Source organism: Vombatus ursinus, unplaced genomic scaffold (genome assembly GCF_900497805.2).
Source record: "Vombatus ursinus unplaced genomic scaffold, bare-nosed wombat genome assembly UNPS02014779.1, whole genome shotgun sequence".
NCBI lineage: Eukaryota > Metazoa > Chordata > Mammalia > Diprotodontia > Vombatidae > Vombatus > Vombatus ursinus.
Genome location: NW_020954557.1, coordinates 10,968,796 through 10,985,198, shown reverse-complemented (window position 1 = coordinate 10,985,198; position 16,403 = coordinate 10,968,796). Strand labels below are relative to the sequence as shown.

At 34.4% G+C, this 16,403-nt stretch overlaps 1 protein-coding gene across 1 annotated transcript in view; it reads right to left on the bottom strand.

Annotated features, from left to right (window-relative positions):
• Positions 1–3,206: 3,206 nt before the first annotated feature.
• SATB2 (SATB homeobox 2) overlaps positions 3,207–16,403 on the bottom strand; it is a 216,511-nt gene continuing 203,314 nt past the window's right edge. Inside the window, exon 11 of the mRNA XM_027866064.1 lies at positions 3,207–3,702. Coding sequence (XP_027721865.1) covers positions 3,241–3,702 — 462 coding nt within the window. The 3' untranslated portion in view covers positions 3,207–3,240. The remainder of the gene's footprint in view (positions 3,703–16,403) is intronic.

Sequence of the window (16,403 nt, the reverse complement as noted above, 5' to 3'; positions counted from 1 at the left end):
TTTTCCATTGTAAGCACTTTCTAAAAAATCATTTTCACACATTTCTTGAGATACATCAATCCTTCCGGCATTCCTCCATGCACACATTATGATGCCCTGTCTATAAATATAAAAGACTTTTATCATGTCTATTAACCATGTACATATGTGTTCCAAAAGTTTCCTGACACGCAGTCATTTGTGGTTTTTAATTATAAACAGAAAATATTCCCTAGAAAAATAAAGGAGAAAGCTCATAAATATATCTTTATACATTTGAGTTTAGGAATGATTGGCTAAATGGTCCTCTGAGCCCTGAGCCACAGGAAGTGTGCATGCATGTGTTTATATACACAGAGACACATACACGGACACACATGCAATTAAATCCATGCATCCCATAGAACTTAAACATCTGTAAATGCTAATATGGTTGTCCCGATCATATTTTGTTTCTTAAGTGGGAGAACTCCCACACTCCCCCCAGGTCTTCTCACTTGAAAAATTCAATGGGAATGAAAGTAAGGCCAGTAAATTACTTGACAAATTAAGTCATATTTATTGAATGCGTTTTATTTCAACAACCAAAAAATTCTAACAGCCTAACAATGCACATAAGTTAAAAATTAATTATCACTTAGTGATAACAAAGATAAAGTTGATTTACATGGAAAAAAAGAACATTTACAATATGTTAATCCTTATTCACATTGTTGATACTGCAATAAAACACAATTTGTTTTTTTTTTATTTCACAAAAAAAGGCGGAAAATTGTGCTTTGTCAAGAGGCACTACAAGAGAAAGTTTCTTTTTCCAAATAGATATTATATGACAGATATTGAATAAATAGACATATATGCATTGTAATTCGCAAAGTTCTGGCAAGACCACAGGCTAAAATGCCCACAGATTCACTTTGAACCACTGCAGACTTGGCAGTGAAATTAAAAATAAAAGGCAAGACTTAGCATTGAAAAATACCTAATAAATTTTTGGTTGAAGTGTAAAAGATACCAAATGCTGATGCCATCAATAGATGAACCACCTTGCAAGAGCTTGGCAAAAATCAGTTTCCATTACATGTACATAGTGATTTCAGCAACAGTGTAAGAAGACAATTTTGAAGGAGTAACTCTGAGGAGAACGTAAAGCAGCAACCATTGGAACTTCAGATCAAAGCTGCAGCATACTACAGAAAAAGAAAGGATGAGCACTAGGGCTTAGTAACCATCCTTTTGCAAAGGTATGTGACGCTCATGTCAAGATAAGTTCTAAACATTTTTATTTGAAAAAGTACAGGAAAATGTCCCTTTAAAAACTCCAGAGGTTACTGAGCAGCTAGAATTAGCTTGTATTGCAACATGTCTTCTCCCTGTATATTGTAAGTTCTGAGTAAATATCTACACATAGAGGTTTTTTTTTAATCCTACCTTTTATACCTTTCAAATATATAAATAGTATTAACAGTTATATTACAATGCTTGTGTAGTAAACAGAAAATAACTTTCAAAGTGATATTGCATGAGGTCTTTGACAAGGTTGCATGAGAACACAACTTAAAAGATCAAAGCACAAGGGATGACTGTCTGCCCGCCACTTGAAAGCAGGGATTCCATTCATGTAGACTAGGATTGAAAGTGAAGTCTCCTCTTGGAATTGTTATCAATGGAAGCAGGAATAATGTTACTGAGGTTTGGGGTGGGGAGAGACGAAGAGACCAGAAATACTAGGAGAATGGAGCTTGCCTGCTCATTCCACGGAAGTCAGTCAACCTGCTGACCTCCTGTTGGCCGGATAGAATCTCTGTGCTAGCTAGCTAGGTCACTGGGGGGTGGGGGATGGGGGGAAGCATTCACTGGTGACTAGTAGATCACTGTACTGAAACGCCTTACTTTGTTTTTCTTCACCCAGAGCTGCACAATTGCTTAGCAAAAGGTTTCTCTCAAGAGGGCCAGCCAATGCTGGAAATGGGCTGCTGTGTGTGACACAGCGACTGGAAACGTTTAGTTCCACTTACAGAAGGGCATGAAGCAAAGGGAGCCAACAGTTACCCAGGGATAACTCTGTAGGAGAGAGAGACCAGGTCTCTGAGCGAGGAAGCCCTCCAACTGCACATTTTTATTAACCAAATGTATTTCTCAGGCTTTAGTTTTTGCACTTCCCATTCTACAGGGAGAAAATGGATTTTTTTTATTAAAAAAAAGAGAAAATAAAGCATTTTTAAATGATTAGACTTACTCATTTTAAGCTCTGAAGTTGAGAACAGGTAAATAAATACCACGATAAAACTTGGTTTTATAATATGAATTCCATGCAGCCAATCTCAAAATGTTATTTTATCAAGACCTCACTAGTAGACAAGCTTTTCCATACTGAAGTTCAGTTTCGCTTGTTCTGACTTCCACTAAAGTTCATCTGTTCACTACAGGAAGGACCAGTTGAGTAACGGAACATGTTGAATCATTTTAAGTGTGCATTGTGTCTTAAAAGTAATTGGACTTTGTCTTCTTAAGGTGCCCTGATTTTTCTTTTCCGCTTCATTTTCTTTTCTCTCTCATTTTTGGCAGTGTTGATTTATTTTGTTAAATAGATACCTCAATAATTAACCATCAAGCTGCCAGCTAGGAAGGTAGAGAATAATAAAAAAAAATCAGGGACAAACATAGAAAATAAATAGGAATTCAAAAAAAAAATAGTCACCACACCCTGAGAGCAGGCGGCAGTTTATCAAAAAGCCAAAGCAACTCATTGTGAAGTGGTTTTAATACATAAACAAGTCTTGTCTTTGAGAACCCATTTCACAGTCTATTCTTTCAGATTGTAAAGTTCTCTGTCCCATGCAATTTTAATATATATATGTAAATATATATATATGTACATATACATATACACACACACTTGTAGTTTCCTTCATTTATTTTATAGATCTTTTCTTCTGAGAACTTGCTTTGCATTTCTTCCATAAGTGCAAGGTTAATGAAGGCATAGTTTTATGTGATTACAATTATTATTCCAGTCAAATGTAAAAATGTAACACTCAAGTGTCTGTGTCAAGATGATGACTAATTCGGCAATACTGAACTCCTTCAGTCTGCACGTGTATGCCGTGCAACAAAGAAATGTCAAAAAGGGGAAGAAAAAAAAATATTTTTTTTAAAAATATGAAAAAAACAAATCTAAAAACCAAAATAAAATAAGAAAGAAAATAGAAACAGAAAATCCTTGGACCAATGTCTTGCTTTCCAGGTTGTGATTTCACATTATCTCTGTTCGATTTCTGGGGGAGCTGGCTTGCTTTGGTCAGCATTTTCCTCCTCAGCTTCCACTTTGTACATTTCCTCCGAGCCTTCTTCACTCTCATTTTCCTCTGATTCAGTCAGCAGCTCTTCATCCTTGTACTCAGCAACGTCAACCCCAGTGCCCAAATGCTCTTTTAATTTCCCATGGTGCTTCACATGGTACCGCTGGTTCTGGAAGAATTTGATGATGGTGTGTTTGGGGAGATCCAGCTGAGCAGAAAGGGTATGGATAGCCTCCTGGTCAGGGTAGAGACCCACATCATGAATAAAGCTTTGCAGGATTCCCAGGGCCTCTAAGGAGATCTTGGTGCGAGACCTGGGCTTTTTGGCACAACTGTCCTCAGCAGGAGGAGGTGGAGGTGGGGCTTCTTCTCTAGGAGGGGAACTTTCCTTAGCTGGCTGAGACTGCTGTCTATGAAGAACCTAATAATTAAAAATAGATATTTACATTTAGTTTACATCCACAAGCTTATTTCTTAAAAAAAAAGAAAGACTTTAAAACTCTTGGACAATGACCTCCTAAAAAGTGGAGATAATGAATACTGAAATTTGTGTTTTTAGGAATCTAGCTTCTGCTGAACTTAAAATTCCATCGTGCAAATGACAATTTATGCAAAGAAGACTCTGAGAGAATGCCAAATCACTGGAACTTCTTGAAGCAACACTGGTAATGAAGCAGAAGAAAAAGCATATTATTCTATTTTTATTTGTTAGTTATAATAGCATTAATAATATCATTCTATAATAAGATGGGCTTAATTTTTTTGTTAGCATGTAAATTCTGTGGACAGATTATGATCCTAACATTTAGAAGGCACCAAATAGTTTGGTTAAGTAAGTGTTAACTCTTATTATACAAGTATTTTTGATCATTTGAATATGGTCATCTTTTGTTATTATAAATACTTAACAATAGCATACATTTCTGTAGCATTTTACAGTGTAGAAAGCACTCTCCCAACAATAACCCTAGCTATGTTTTATGTGAACTTTTAAAGTCTGAGTATTTAACTTAGCACTTTCTAGAAAAGAGGGGAAAATCCAATTTGCCTAAGTAGTAAGCAAAGGGGGAAAAAATCTAACTTCTATTAAAAACAAATATATAGATTCTGTCTTCACTTTCCCCACCACTACATACCACCATCTTCCTAGCTAAAATATTTCAGCCTCCAAAGCTGGTGCTTCAATTAAAGAACAAAAAATTTAAAAAAGTAAATAAATAAAATAAAGCTTATTCATCTACCCCAGTCCCAAGGCCACAAGATAATAAAATGGGTTTCCACTAGAATTAAAATAGCAGTCTTTTGTTCAGAATTAAACAAAATATTTAGTGCAAATTCAGCAAATCTTATTCCCTAAAAACAACACAATAAATGCAAGAGATTGAAACTCCGTATAAAAACAAAATCAGCCTGAAAGATGTCAAAAGCATATTTTTAATAATATGCTAACTGCTGGTAGAAGAGAGAATTCTAAAACATTGGGTGATAAAACACTAGTGCTAAAAACCCACATGAGGTTGACCAATTGAAATGAATGTTCTGGCACTCTCTCTATACCACTTTCAACTAAGAGTAAACTTATGTGGTCCACTCTGGCAAGCTAACATCAGCAAAAAAGTGAAAGCTAGGGTACTTCAGCATTCTAATTATACTCAACAGAAAAAACTCCAGTTCCATGTAAGGGCTGCACTACTCAGATGAGAGTCTTGGTGATATGCATATATTCATACTTCTGATCTAATCCACAGACTCAAGTGAACATTCTAATAACTGAAGCACCATATCAACCAGTGAGAATTTTATTTTGTGATAGTAATTTTAACATTTACTTTTAAACATGCACACTGTGTAAAATATATGCTCCAGAAACAAATATTAAGCATGTGATTAGAAAATTGCACTAATTAGAAAACAAAAGAGAATTAAAAACCTCCATTTTCTAAATTATGCCTCTCTTCCTAGTGAGGAATCAGAATAAATGTTCCACTTAAATGAATAAGTAGATTGTTTTTTGTCCCCCCCCCCATTTTCCACAGGTTAGATTTAAAGAGATTTTATAAAACTAAACTTTGAAATTAATCTAATATTTGTACAATAGGGTTTATTCATCATAAGACTAGATGATAGATGTATGTATTCTATCTTTTTCTCCCTTTTGACCTGAAATTAGTAAAATAAAATAAAAATAAAATAAATTAAAAAAAATTAAAATATTTGAAGGAGTCTTTTTTGACAAAAACCATGAACAAATGACAGGATATATGTCAATAGCTCATGAAACACTTCTGAACTGAGTCTAGCCTACACAGCCTGCTATGGTCAAAGCAGGTATTACAAAATAGGGGTGCTATACCTATCATTTGTTTTTTGAAAACAGAATCTTCATAACAGAAATTAACTACATAGAAACATATTAGACATTTATTTGGTCAGTTGGCAATTCTTTAAACCAGGATTAGACAGCATTTTAAGACATTTTGCCCAAGGATGACAACGTGATAAATCTACCATCTTTGAGAATTCAAAATGCCAAAAATATGGAATGACATTAACATAGAAATGATCTTTCTTATTCTGATTAAAAGGGAAATCAATGATTCACAAAGAAATGAAAAACGTTTTTTGTGGGTTTTTTTTTTTTTGAGTATTTAGCTATCTTTCAATAGTCCGAAATCTTTTGAAACATCATAAAAACAGAACAAGCCATTTCAACTTACAAAATGAGATATGTTCCCAAAGCACATTTGTAAATTTATTACTTAGTATTCAGAATGTATTTTCCCATAGCAACATTATGAGATATAGTATATATGTTTTCAGGCATGCCCACAATTGCCCATTAAATCTTGAATTATAACATTTAATAATAGGGCATATTATAATTACCATTATAAAAGCTCCCAGGGTTTGGGACAAGTGTTGTGGCAAAGAAAGGGGCTGAAGAGCAAAGACGAAGCAGAAATAAAGTATCTAGAAACTTGGGGATAAAAAGTTATGGGAAACTATGTCATCTTGGGACAGTTGGGTAGTACAGTGGATAGAGTACTGGGCCTAGAGTCAGGGAGAGCTGAGTTAATCAGGCCTCAGACACTTAATAACTGAGTGACCCTGGGCAAGTTACTTAACTCCTATGTGCCTCAGTTCCTCATTGGTAAAATGAGGACATGCTGGAGAAGGAAATGGAAAACCACTCCAGCATCTTTGCCAACAAAACCTCAGAGTCAAAGTCCATTGGGTTACACAGAGTTGGACACATCTAAATGAATGAACATCTCACCTAGCATGAGTGAGCTGGTTACCACTACTCCACAATACATCACTTTTTTCTTCTACACATCCCAGGGATTGGCCTGCCTGCTTCTCCTTCTGCTAACATAATGCGTGCACATTATAGGTGCTTAATAAATGCTTGTTGAAATTAATGTTTTAATTGGATATCTGTAATTCTTACCAAGTGTTTTCTTTCAGTGAGCTAAAATCTGCTACTCTGAAACTTCCAACTATTAGTTCTAGTATCTTTCCTCTTGGGTTAAGCTGGAAAAGTCTAATCCTTCTTCCATATGACATATTAATTACTGTTTCCTAGTAAGTTTTCTATGGTAGGAATATGAGGTTAAAAAAAAGCTACAAATATATTCAAAACATAACTTGTAACCTGCTTGCACCAAAACACCCCCCTTATGTGCAGATACACACTGTTTGCCTTTGGTACCAAGTGATTTTAAAAACAAAATGGACAAAAATGTTAATATAACCAAAGTTGACAAAAAAGATAAAGCAACTCTTCCTAAAGCCCTCAGTGCTCAAATATGTTTTCAAGGCCACAATGAAAACCAGCTGGGAGCCATGTGCAAAATATAATATAAGCCTGCAGGAGAGGAAGTAAGATATTAAGTGATTAAGTTTAGGAAAATATATAATGTATTGTATTATTTTGGGGGTACCCTGGATTACTTTCAAGCAAAGGTTAAGGTCTTTTTAAAACAAAAAGCAAGAAATTATAAAGCAGGTGACTGGTGATACTTAAAGTTTGGTGGGGGGGGGTTATAATAATGTTACATAAATAATTAGGGTAGCTAAGTGGCACAGTGGATAGAGTGCTGGGCCTGGAGTTATGAAAATCTGAGTTCAAATACAGCCTAAGACACTAATTAGCTGCATGATCCTGGGCAAGTTATTTAAGCCTCCATTTGCCTCAGTTTCCTGATCTGTAAAATGGGGATAATAACAGCACCTACCTCCCAGGGTTGTTGTGAAGGTCACATGAGATAATACCTATGAAATTAGCATAGTTCCTGACATATAATAAGCATTATATAAATGTTACCTATTAATCACATTTTATTTCTAAGAAAAAGCCCTTGGATGAGTAACTTGGATTCAGGTCAAGAACAGTAGTGTAAATCCATCAACAGGCAATATGAACAAAACAGAATATGGAGGGTCGTTATTGTTCTACCATTTTAGATCTGCATCTAGCACAACTCAGTACCCCTATGACATTCATTTCCATCCCCTTTTTTTCTACCTATAGAATTATTATGGCTAAACTCAAAGGGAAATGTCCCTCATTTCTGTATTGCAGTAAGTGGAAAGAGTACCAGTCTGGTAGTCAGACAACCTGGGTTTTGGATCTGGCTATTTTTGGTCAAATAACATTAAATAAATTATAAATTATTTTAAAAATTCTGTGTTCCTCTAACATTATAAGAAAACATTTAAATTGCAAGGAGTATTTGCTTATGACTGCTCTATTTGTTGATATTGTTGAGAAAATATTGAAAATGAGCTAATTATTACTTCCTTCTGGGGGATATATATATATTTACCTAACATAACAACGAATAAAAATAGAACCATTTGATATGAAAACTGTTTTTACCAAGTTTTCAATGTAATATATTTATTTTATTTCTTTTTTTAAAAAGCTATCATCTTTTTTTCTCAAAAACTTAATTGTGCAAAAATATGTTGCATGGAATTTAAATATCAATAGTTACATTGTCTTTTATCATTTTTTCTATTTCTCAAAATAGGAATTTTAAGAAAAAAAGTGTATTCCTTTTCTATCTGCAAGGAGACCAACCCATGGTTTGAATGAGAATTATCATTTATGAATTACTGACCCAGATAGTTGGAATTTTGCTATCATCTTTCTGACAAGGGAAAATAGTACTTATGGTGAAGTAGTGGGGAAAATATAACAAACAAAACTTGGACTTGGAGTCAGAAAACCTGGGATCAAATTCAGGCTACAATATTTGCTAGTTACATGACTGCAGACAAGAAGTCTCTTTACCTCCCTAATCTTCAGTTTTTCCAGATGAAAAATGGAGACAACACTAATTGCCCTACCTACTTCATAGGGCTGTTGTGAGGAAAGCACAACATAAAAGTAAGTCATGCTACTTTCTTAGGCCAGTAAAGATGTTAGCAAACTTAAAACTAGATCACACATCTATTATGATTTCTTCTGTTTAGGAAATTTTCTAGAAAAACAACAACCAGGTCTTTTAAAAAAAATTAGCAACATAGATGAGAACGAATGTCAGTATCCTATATCACTTGTAATGTCCTATCTTCAGTCTCTCAATTAGCCATTTTATGAGTCCTAGCAATAAATACCAGAAATGTTCTATGCTGATCACAACTGTCATTCTAAGGTCCGCAAATGGTCTGACATGCCAAGACTCCTTATCATTCCTCATTCCACCCCATTCTATTCTTTATCAATCAAAATCAATCCTCAAAATACTCAAATGTTCAAAGCTGACCTTTTTGATGCCTTACATAGTACTATCTGATGTACCACAATTCCCTCCCCACAAAGGATAACAATGTTTTCCTCCCAAAAACTCAACACAGAACCCAAGGGTAAAAAAAAAAAAATTCCCATAAACTAAGCCACTTTCAGAAGGGAGTGTGGGATTCACGCAGGAGAAATTGGATCAGGCATTACTATTTGCCCTGCTGCTTTGTGATTTAAAATGCTGTCACCTATAAAACATATTCACTCAGATAAATAGTTCAACACTAGTTCTAACTTCAATTGAATTATTTTCCTTGAGTTAATCCTTATGGTTGTAATTTCACATGCTGACATAATAAGACTGTATTAAAGATTGGTGTTTAGCTTTGTTGCCTGGGGATAGGGGGAAGGAGGTAGGAAAGGGTGAGAGAAGAGGAAGGATTATACTGTATCCTAAGGTCAAAACTCAGGAAAATCTGTTATTAAAAAAAAAATCTATGAAGTGATGACAAATTGCAGACTACAGGTGTTAGATTACATTGTGACTTCAGGCAGGTTTAATATAAGTTGGTTTCCTTTTACAATTGCTCTTAGCAAATACTGCTATAGGTAGGGGATTAAAAAAGACAGTACTCAATAAAAGAAGACCATGTCAAGAGAAATCGATACCAACGTGCAAAACGATAGAAAGCCAAACATGGAAATGTGTGTTCAGTTTCATCCAGCCTTAGCTTAGTCTGATTTTCCTTTAATAGTGTAACTAAAATGCTACTGTCACATCTTTTTCAATGCAGCTTAATAACTTTCTAGAAATACACACTGAGTATAGAGATCAAAGAGGAGAAACGTGGCAGTACACATTGTAATTAATGCATTAATCAAATTTTTAGAATGGTTTGATCAGTATAGCTTTTCACATGTGTGAGCTTTATTTCTATTTCAAGATCTGGGGTTCCATAGTCAGTATTTTCTCCAACGAAGCAGCTTGCTATGTCTCCACAAACTAGAATCAATTAAACACCTATCACCTGACATTGGACCTGGAGGTGAACCTCTTGAAGCTTAAAGAAGCTTATTTTCAAACAACAGACAAAATTTTGTTCAATAAGACCTGCCAAAGTTTGTTCTCTGACTTCAACAATCTCAGTCCACCCCATACCATGAAGAAACATCAAGTCAAATTTTAATGGTGATTTCTACTAATCTTAATATAAACTCCATCAACCAATGCAGACAAGTAACCTGTCCATAATTTATAGTCTTAGAGAGTTTTCTGGGCCACTGGGAGGTTAATTCATGGTTGCATAGCCATTTTATCTTGGAGCAGAACTTAAATTGAGACCATAGACTGAGCCACTTTGCTCTTGAAGGTACCAATATTTGAAGTTAAAGATAGCCATTGATAATACATATATATATATAATATTTTCATATATAATATATATTTTATATATCTATACAAACAGAAACACAAAACACATACATAACCACATGTAAAATGAATACACAAATAGAAATTGTTTTGCTTTTGTTTTTGTTTCAAGGGGAAGGCACTTGCAACTTAGGGAACAGGAAGAGTTTTATGTAGAGGGCAATCCTGAACTTTGAAAAACAAAGTAGTGTTTCAGAAAGGCACAGGTGAAAAGGGATGGGATACATTTCAAGCATGAAGGGGGGGGGGAAACTGTGAAAATGCACAGGGCTTGGAGATGAAGTGTCATGTGTGAGGAACAAAAAGAAGGCTAGTTTGGTCATATTTTGGAATGATCTATTAATCTCCTATATGTAAGGCATGGTGTTAGGTGCTCAGGAAGAAAAACTGATGAATAGTCTCTACTCTTAAGGGCTTAGATCTTTGCATGATGTCTCTAGAGTAAAATTTTCATAAGGACATGGACTCAGACTTATTTAAATTCTGCATGACCATAAGCACCTAGCAGAATGTTCTTTCTACAGATACACAAGAACTTAATGATGAATCATGATCAACCAACTAATGCCATTCGGATTAAACTTGGGGACACCAAGAATATGGTAATGTATGTTGTTATCCTTCTATATAGGTAGCTATAATGAATGATGGTAGGTTTAAAAAAAAAGGTTTAAGATGAATAAATATGTCTCAATTGAAATTAGAATATGAGTGGCAAAAAAGGTCCCTCTAGGTAGAACTTAGACATGTGGTAATTCACATATAAATATTTAATATACTGTAATTATATCCTCCCTTTCATTATCATGATCATCTAAACATTTTTACTGAGCTTTTTAGGGCCTTATAAAGATTGGCTGTTCTACCAAAATAAATAAAAATTCCATGGAAAATGCAGCTCTCTGATGATAAGGGCAGAGGAAATAAAAACATAGGCACTGACAAAACTGGCTATAGCTAGAGGGATTCAGTTTTTTTTTTCTTAACTGAATAACCCAAAACACAAGTCTTATAGGGGTTGTTTTGCTTTTGTTTTTATGATAGAAAGTAGTACAGATATGGCATAGAGCCTTCAAATTAGCATGTGGGAATAAAGCCACCATTTTTGTTGTTGTTGTTGTTGTTGTTGTTATCCTATGACTTCATTGATTTAGGGGGCTCCTGGCATGAAAATGTCATCAACCAATACAGATGAGCAACCTGTCTATACTTTATAGTTTTAGAGAGCTTTCTGGGCCAGTGGGAGGTTAATTCACTTGTCCATGGTCACATAGCCATTTTATCTTTGATAGAACTTAGACAGAAACCAGGGTCTCTATTGACTAAGCCACTCTGCTCTTGAAGTTATCAATATTTGGAGTTAAGGATAGCCATGGATAAGCTTTATAGATGGAGCTACAGAAAAGCTAAAGAATTAGGGTAGACTAGAAAAATAGTATTAGTAATGGCATCAACAAGCTGAAATTTAAATTGCCCGGAATTTAAATGACCAAAGACATGGTTACCAAAGTACCAAAGTACACAAAATTTTCATTTTAAAAGCAATAGTCCCATTACACTCTTGGACTAATTAAATCAGCCAATTACTTAGTTTCAAAGGCTTTTTGAATATATACATACATACATATATATATATATATATATATATAGAGAGAGAGAGAGAGAGAGAGAGAGAGAGAGAGAGAGAGAGAGATACACAATCATTATTATCAGCAGACCTAGAACATGTAAGCACCTTGAGAGCAAGACTTTTCATTCTTTGGATTTATGCCCTTAGCACCTAGGACAGTGTCTGTCACATGGAAGGCATCTAATAAATACATGTTAGCTGCTCTTCCATGAATGCCACTTATAGATGAATTATTGAGATCTGAATTTTCCAGTTTTCATCCTTAAATAAATAAAAATAAATAAAAACAGGAAACAAAACCTTAAAATATACATTTGCATATCTTCTTTTAAACAATACTAGTAGAAGAAAGAAAATTGCTTCAGACAGCTGAATTTTTACCTAATAGGTAGAAATGTTGGAACAAGGTTTGGGGTCTTTTTAACTTTTAAGTAGATAGGATAGAGAATGGATACAGTTTATTAAAACAGACTTCATAGGCCCAGCCAAATAGTATGTCAATGCAGACTTTGATAATGATCAGTTTGGGTAAGTACCAAGGAGCCAGGATATTTATTCAAACCTCCTCCCAAACTTCTTGGATTTATTAACCCTATGTTGGAAATCTCCCAAGAAATAAAACTCATTTGTAAAAAGTGATTCATATTATTTTTACATTCCAAAATACCAGGGTAATAAGGGTTTATGCCCCCTTTTAATCATATCTCACAAGCAACAAACAAGTCAAGACAGAAATGGAGCAATAATAACAAATATTTATGTTTTTTATTTCAAAAAAAATCTTTATAAAATTTGAAGTGTGACATTATTATTATTTTTGACATTATTATTATTTTATGAATAGGTTTAGTGATGGAAATCTGCAGTGGTATGACTTAATTTGCAAATTTTTTTTTCATATTTTGTAGCTCTTGCTCTCTTTAAAACAGCCCCATAGAGTAGATGAGCATCAATAACACTGTTCTACATTCTACAGAAGTAGAAATAGAGGCGCAACTACTTTATATGTTCTGATTTAAAATCATAGGGAAGGTTTTAATCGGGCCAGAATAAGTATAAATATCTACTAATATACAACATGTGACACCTTTTCACAAAAACATGTAAGAAAAAAATAAGTAAAAAAAGTTCTGATTAGATGCAAGGTAAATCGTGTGGAAAGGTTCTAAGTTCCTAGTTAATCTGAAATGGTATATCTCACTTCCAATTAAAATCCAGGAATGATGATCCAAAGAGCAGAGATTATTTATAAACTAAAAAGTTGCATCTTTCACTATTTAAATAATAGGGTAGCTCTGAAAAACTTTAAGAGGTTATAGCAAAACCCTCCTACAACTGCAAATGTCAAACTGGGGGGAGGTTGTTATAAAATAGGGCTGCATTGTTTGTTTCTTGTCTGTGCCAAACTAAGAACTGTTTTCCTGATTTTATCAGAAATGTGCTCAAAAACTAAATGAGATCCTCCTTGACAAAACTCAGGCAAGTAGAAAGTTTAAGGCAAAGATACGAAGGCCATAACTTTGATGACAAAAATGGCATCACTCTAAATATGTAGTTTTCTACCTACTCAGATTAACTGAAGGGTTTGGATTTTCTGAGGATATGTTTAGAGTAGGCATTTTATTTGAGTAGAGAAAAGATACAAAGTCTTAGCACAGAGCTTTTTAGAGTTCCAGAAGAAACTAAGTTTTCTTTAATTATTTTTTTTAACAGTGGGGATGCTCAGAAGTCAGAACAACCTGACTGTGATAGTTAAGGGAAATGGTGAATGTTCACCAATAAAGTACTACCTCATCAGAATTTAATTTTTGCTTTATAGATGTAACCACCATGGCACTTAATACTAGAACTTTAGAAAACTCTACTGTGTGAATCAAACACATAAAAGTATAAATGTTCCTTTTATAGAAAGCAAATCTCAAGGAGTGCTTTATAATCAGCTACCATGGTTTAAAAAAAAGTATGCGCACATATATTTAGTATGACCATATATAATTACATATTAAGTTTTATTATACCCCTAAAGTCCAACTAGGTAAATAAAGTCAAATTATCAAAGACGATTTTCTCAACAAAAAATGAAGCAGAGGACAGCAGCCTTTTGGGAGTAGAATAAAAAAATTCTTTATGATTTAGCTCTGGAAAAGAGTGATGTCACAATGAAATATTACCTAATTTCATTAGCTCTTTTGTTATCTTCACCATCTATTTCTCTGTTGGATTTAATATGTTTGGCATGCTTAACTTTCAGGAGATGAAAGACGTAGAAAATGGGGAAAAAGTTGGCATTAATATGCACTTTCAATTCTGAGAGTACCTAGCACAATAAAACTACTTTTTTAAAATTCTAAATACCTTATTTCTGTGTGAGGATTCTATTGCATCCTGTTAGTGTTAATGATCTTTCAAATAAAACAAAGATGCAGTAAACTAATTTACCCAGAATCCCCAAACCATAGTCCTTAAATAACTTCAAAAATATGTATATGTACATTATGCACATCCCCTATCTCACCTCTATTCTTACAAACTTCTTGAGAGCAAGGAGTAAGTTAATGTCTATCTTTGTATTTCCAGTAGCTAGGCACAGTGCCTTATACTTAATGGATGCTTAATTAATTTTTTTAAATTTTAATTCTGCAATATATTTTCATGAAATATACTAATATATGAGTTTAAAAATAAATTTCAGAGGTATAGAAAAAATAGAGATTTAAACCAATCTGTGATTTATAGCTTAAAAATCTGTAGTACTATATAATAAGCAATGTTTATAATTCAGTGACAGAACATAGTACATGTCTTCAAGATGCTTATAATAATGATGACTCTGATACACTCTGATTTACTGCAAAGCCCCAAAGGGTCTTGTGAATCATCAGAAATTAAACTGTGTTCAATAGAGTTTCAGTATTAAATCTATTCTTGGGCTGCATGAAAACAAGTAAAGCATCCAGGGGAAAAGAGATGATCAGACTGCTGTACTGGGCCCTGATCAAACCCTACATTCAGTAATGGGAGCTACATTTTACAAAGGACACTTAAAAGCAAGATTGTACCCAAAGAAGAGATGCTATAAACCTGAAGGGCCTTAGTTCATGGGGAAGAGACAGGAGATATGTAAGGGAAAAGGACAAGTATTTAGTAAGCACCTACTATGTGCCAGGCGCTGTTCTAAACCCTTTACAAATATCTCAGTGGAATCTCAAAACAACCCTGTGAGGTAGGTACTATTATGATTCCCATTTTACAGTTGAAGAAACTAAGGTAGACAAAGGTTAAGTGACTTGCCCAGGGTTACACAGACAGTTAGTGTGTGAAAGCACATTTGAATTCTGGTCTTCCTGAATTCAGGTTCGGTGCCCTATCCACTGAGCCACCTATCTCCCTAGAGAAGACTGAGACATAATAGCTACCTTCAATTATTTCACATAATAGCTATCTTCAATCATTTGACTTGAAAGAGGATTAGACTTGTTCTACTCGGCCCCTAGGAGTAACAGGCAGAAAGAGACAGATCTGGGTTTAATAGAAGGTTAAACTGCCTAAAAACCAAAGCTATCCCTCCCATGCCTTGGGAAGTAGTGAGTTCCTTCTCCTTGGAGTTCTTCAAGCAAAGGTGGGATAACACTCGTTGTTTATATTGTAGAGGGCATTCCTTTTCAGGACTTAGTTGGATTAAGTTCCTTCCAACTCTGAAATGTTATGATTCTATAATTTCATTTCATTCTAACTCTAAATGTCTGTAATACATATGACACGTATAGAAATTCAATTAATCAGAAAATTAGAATAATTAAAATACCATGCTCCAACTTTAAATGAGAGTTTGCCATAATAGCTAAATAATAAGAATGGTTAGTAGAATTATAGAGCTGGAGAGCTAGAGGGGGCATTAGGGATGATCTAGTCCAAACCTCTAATTTACATGAGGAGACTTAGGCCTAGAGAAGTAAATTTACTTGCTGAATCTCATAAAGCTATTTAGGGTCAGAGAAAGGTGTTCTGTCAAAATTTCAATCCACTGTTCCATACTGCCTTTCACTAATAAACAACAAAAGTGAAAACTATTAGTGATTACCTGCCAGGAATACAAAGGATGAAAACACAATTATGAAGTATTTTGAATAAAACAATAAAAATCACTAGACTATGTTTAACTGATGACACTAATATATAATTTGCTGACCTTTTTTTTTTCCTAAAAACAATTCTATTTCTGACCAGTCAATGGAGGTTGAGTGGTGTGGTCAGAAGGCAGAATGAAGGCAGGATTCTAGAAGATAAAAGATTCTTGCCTTGATCTATACC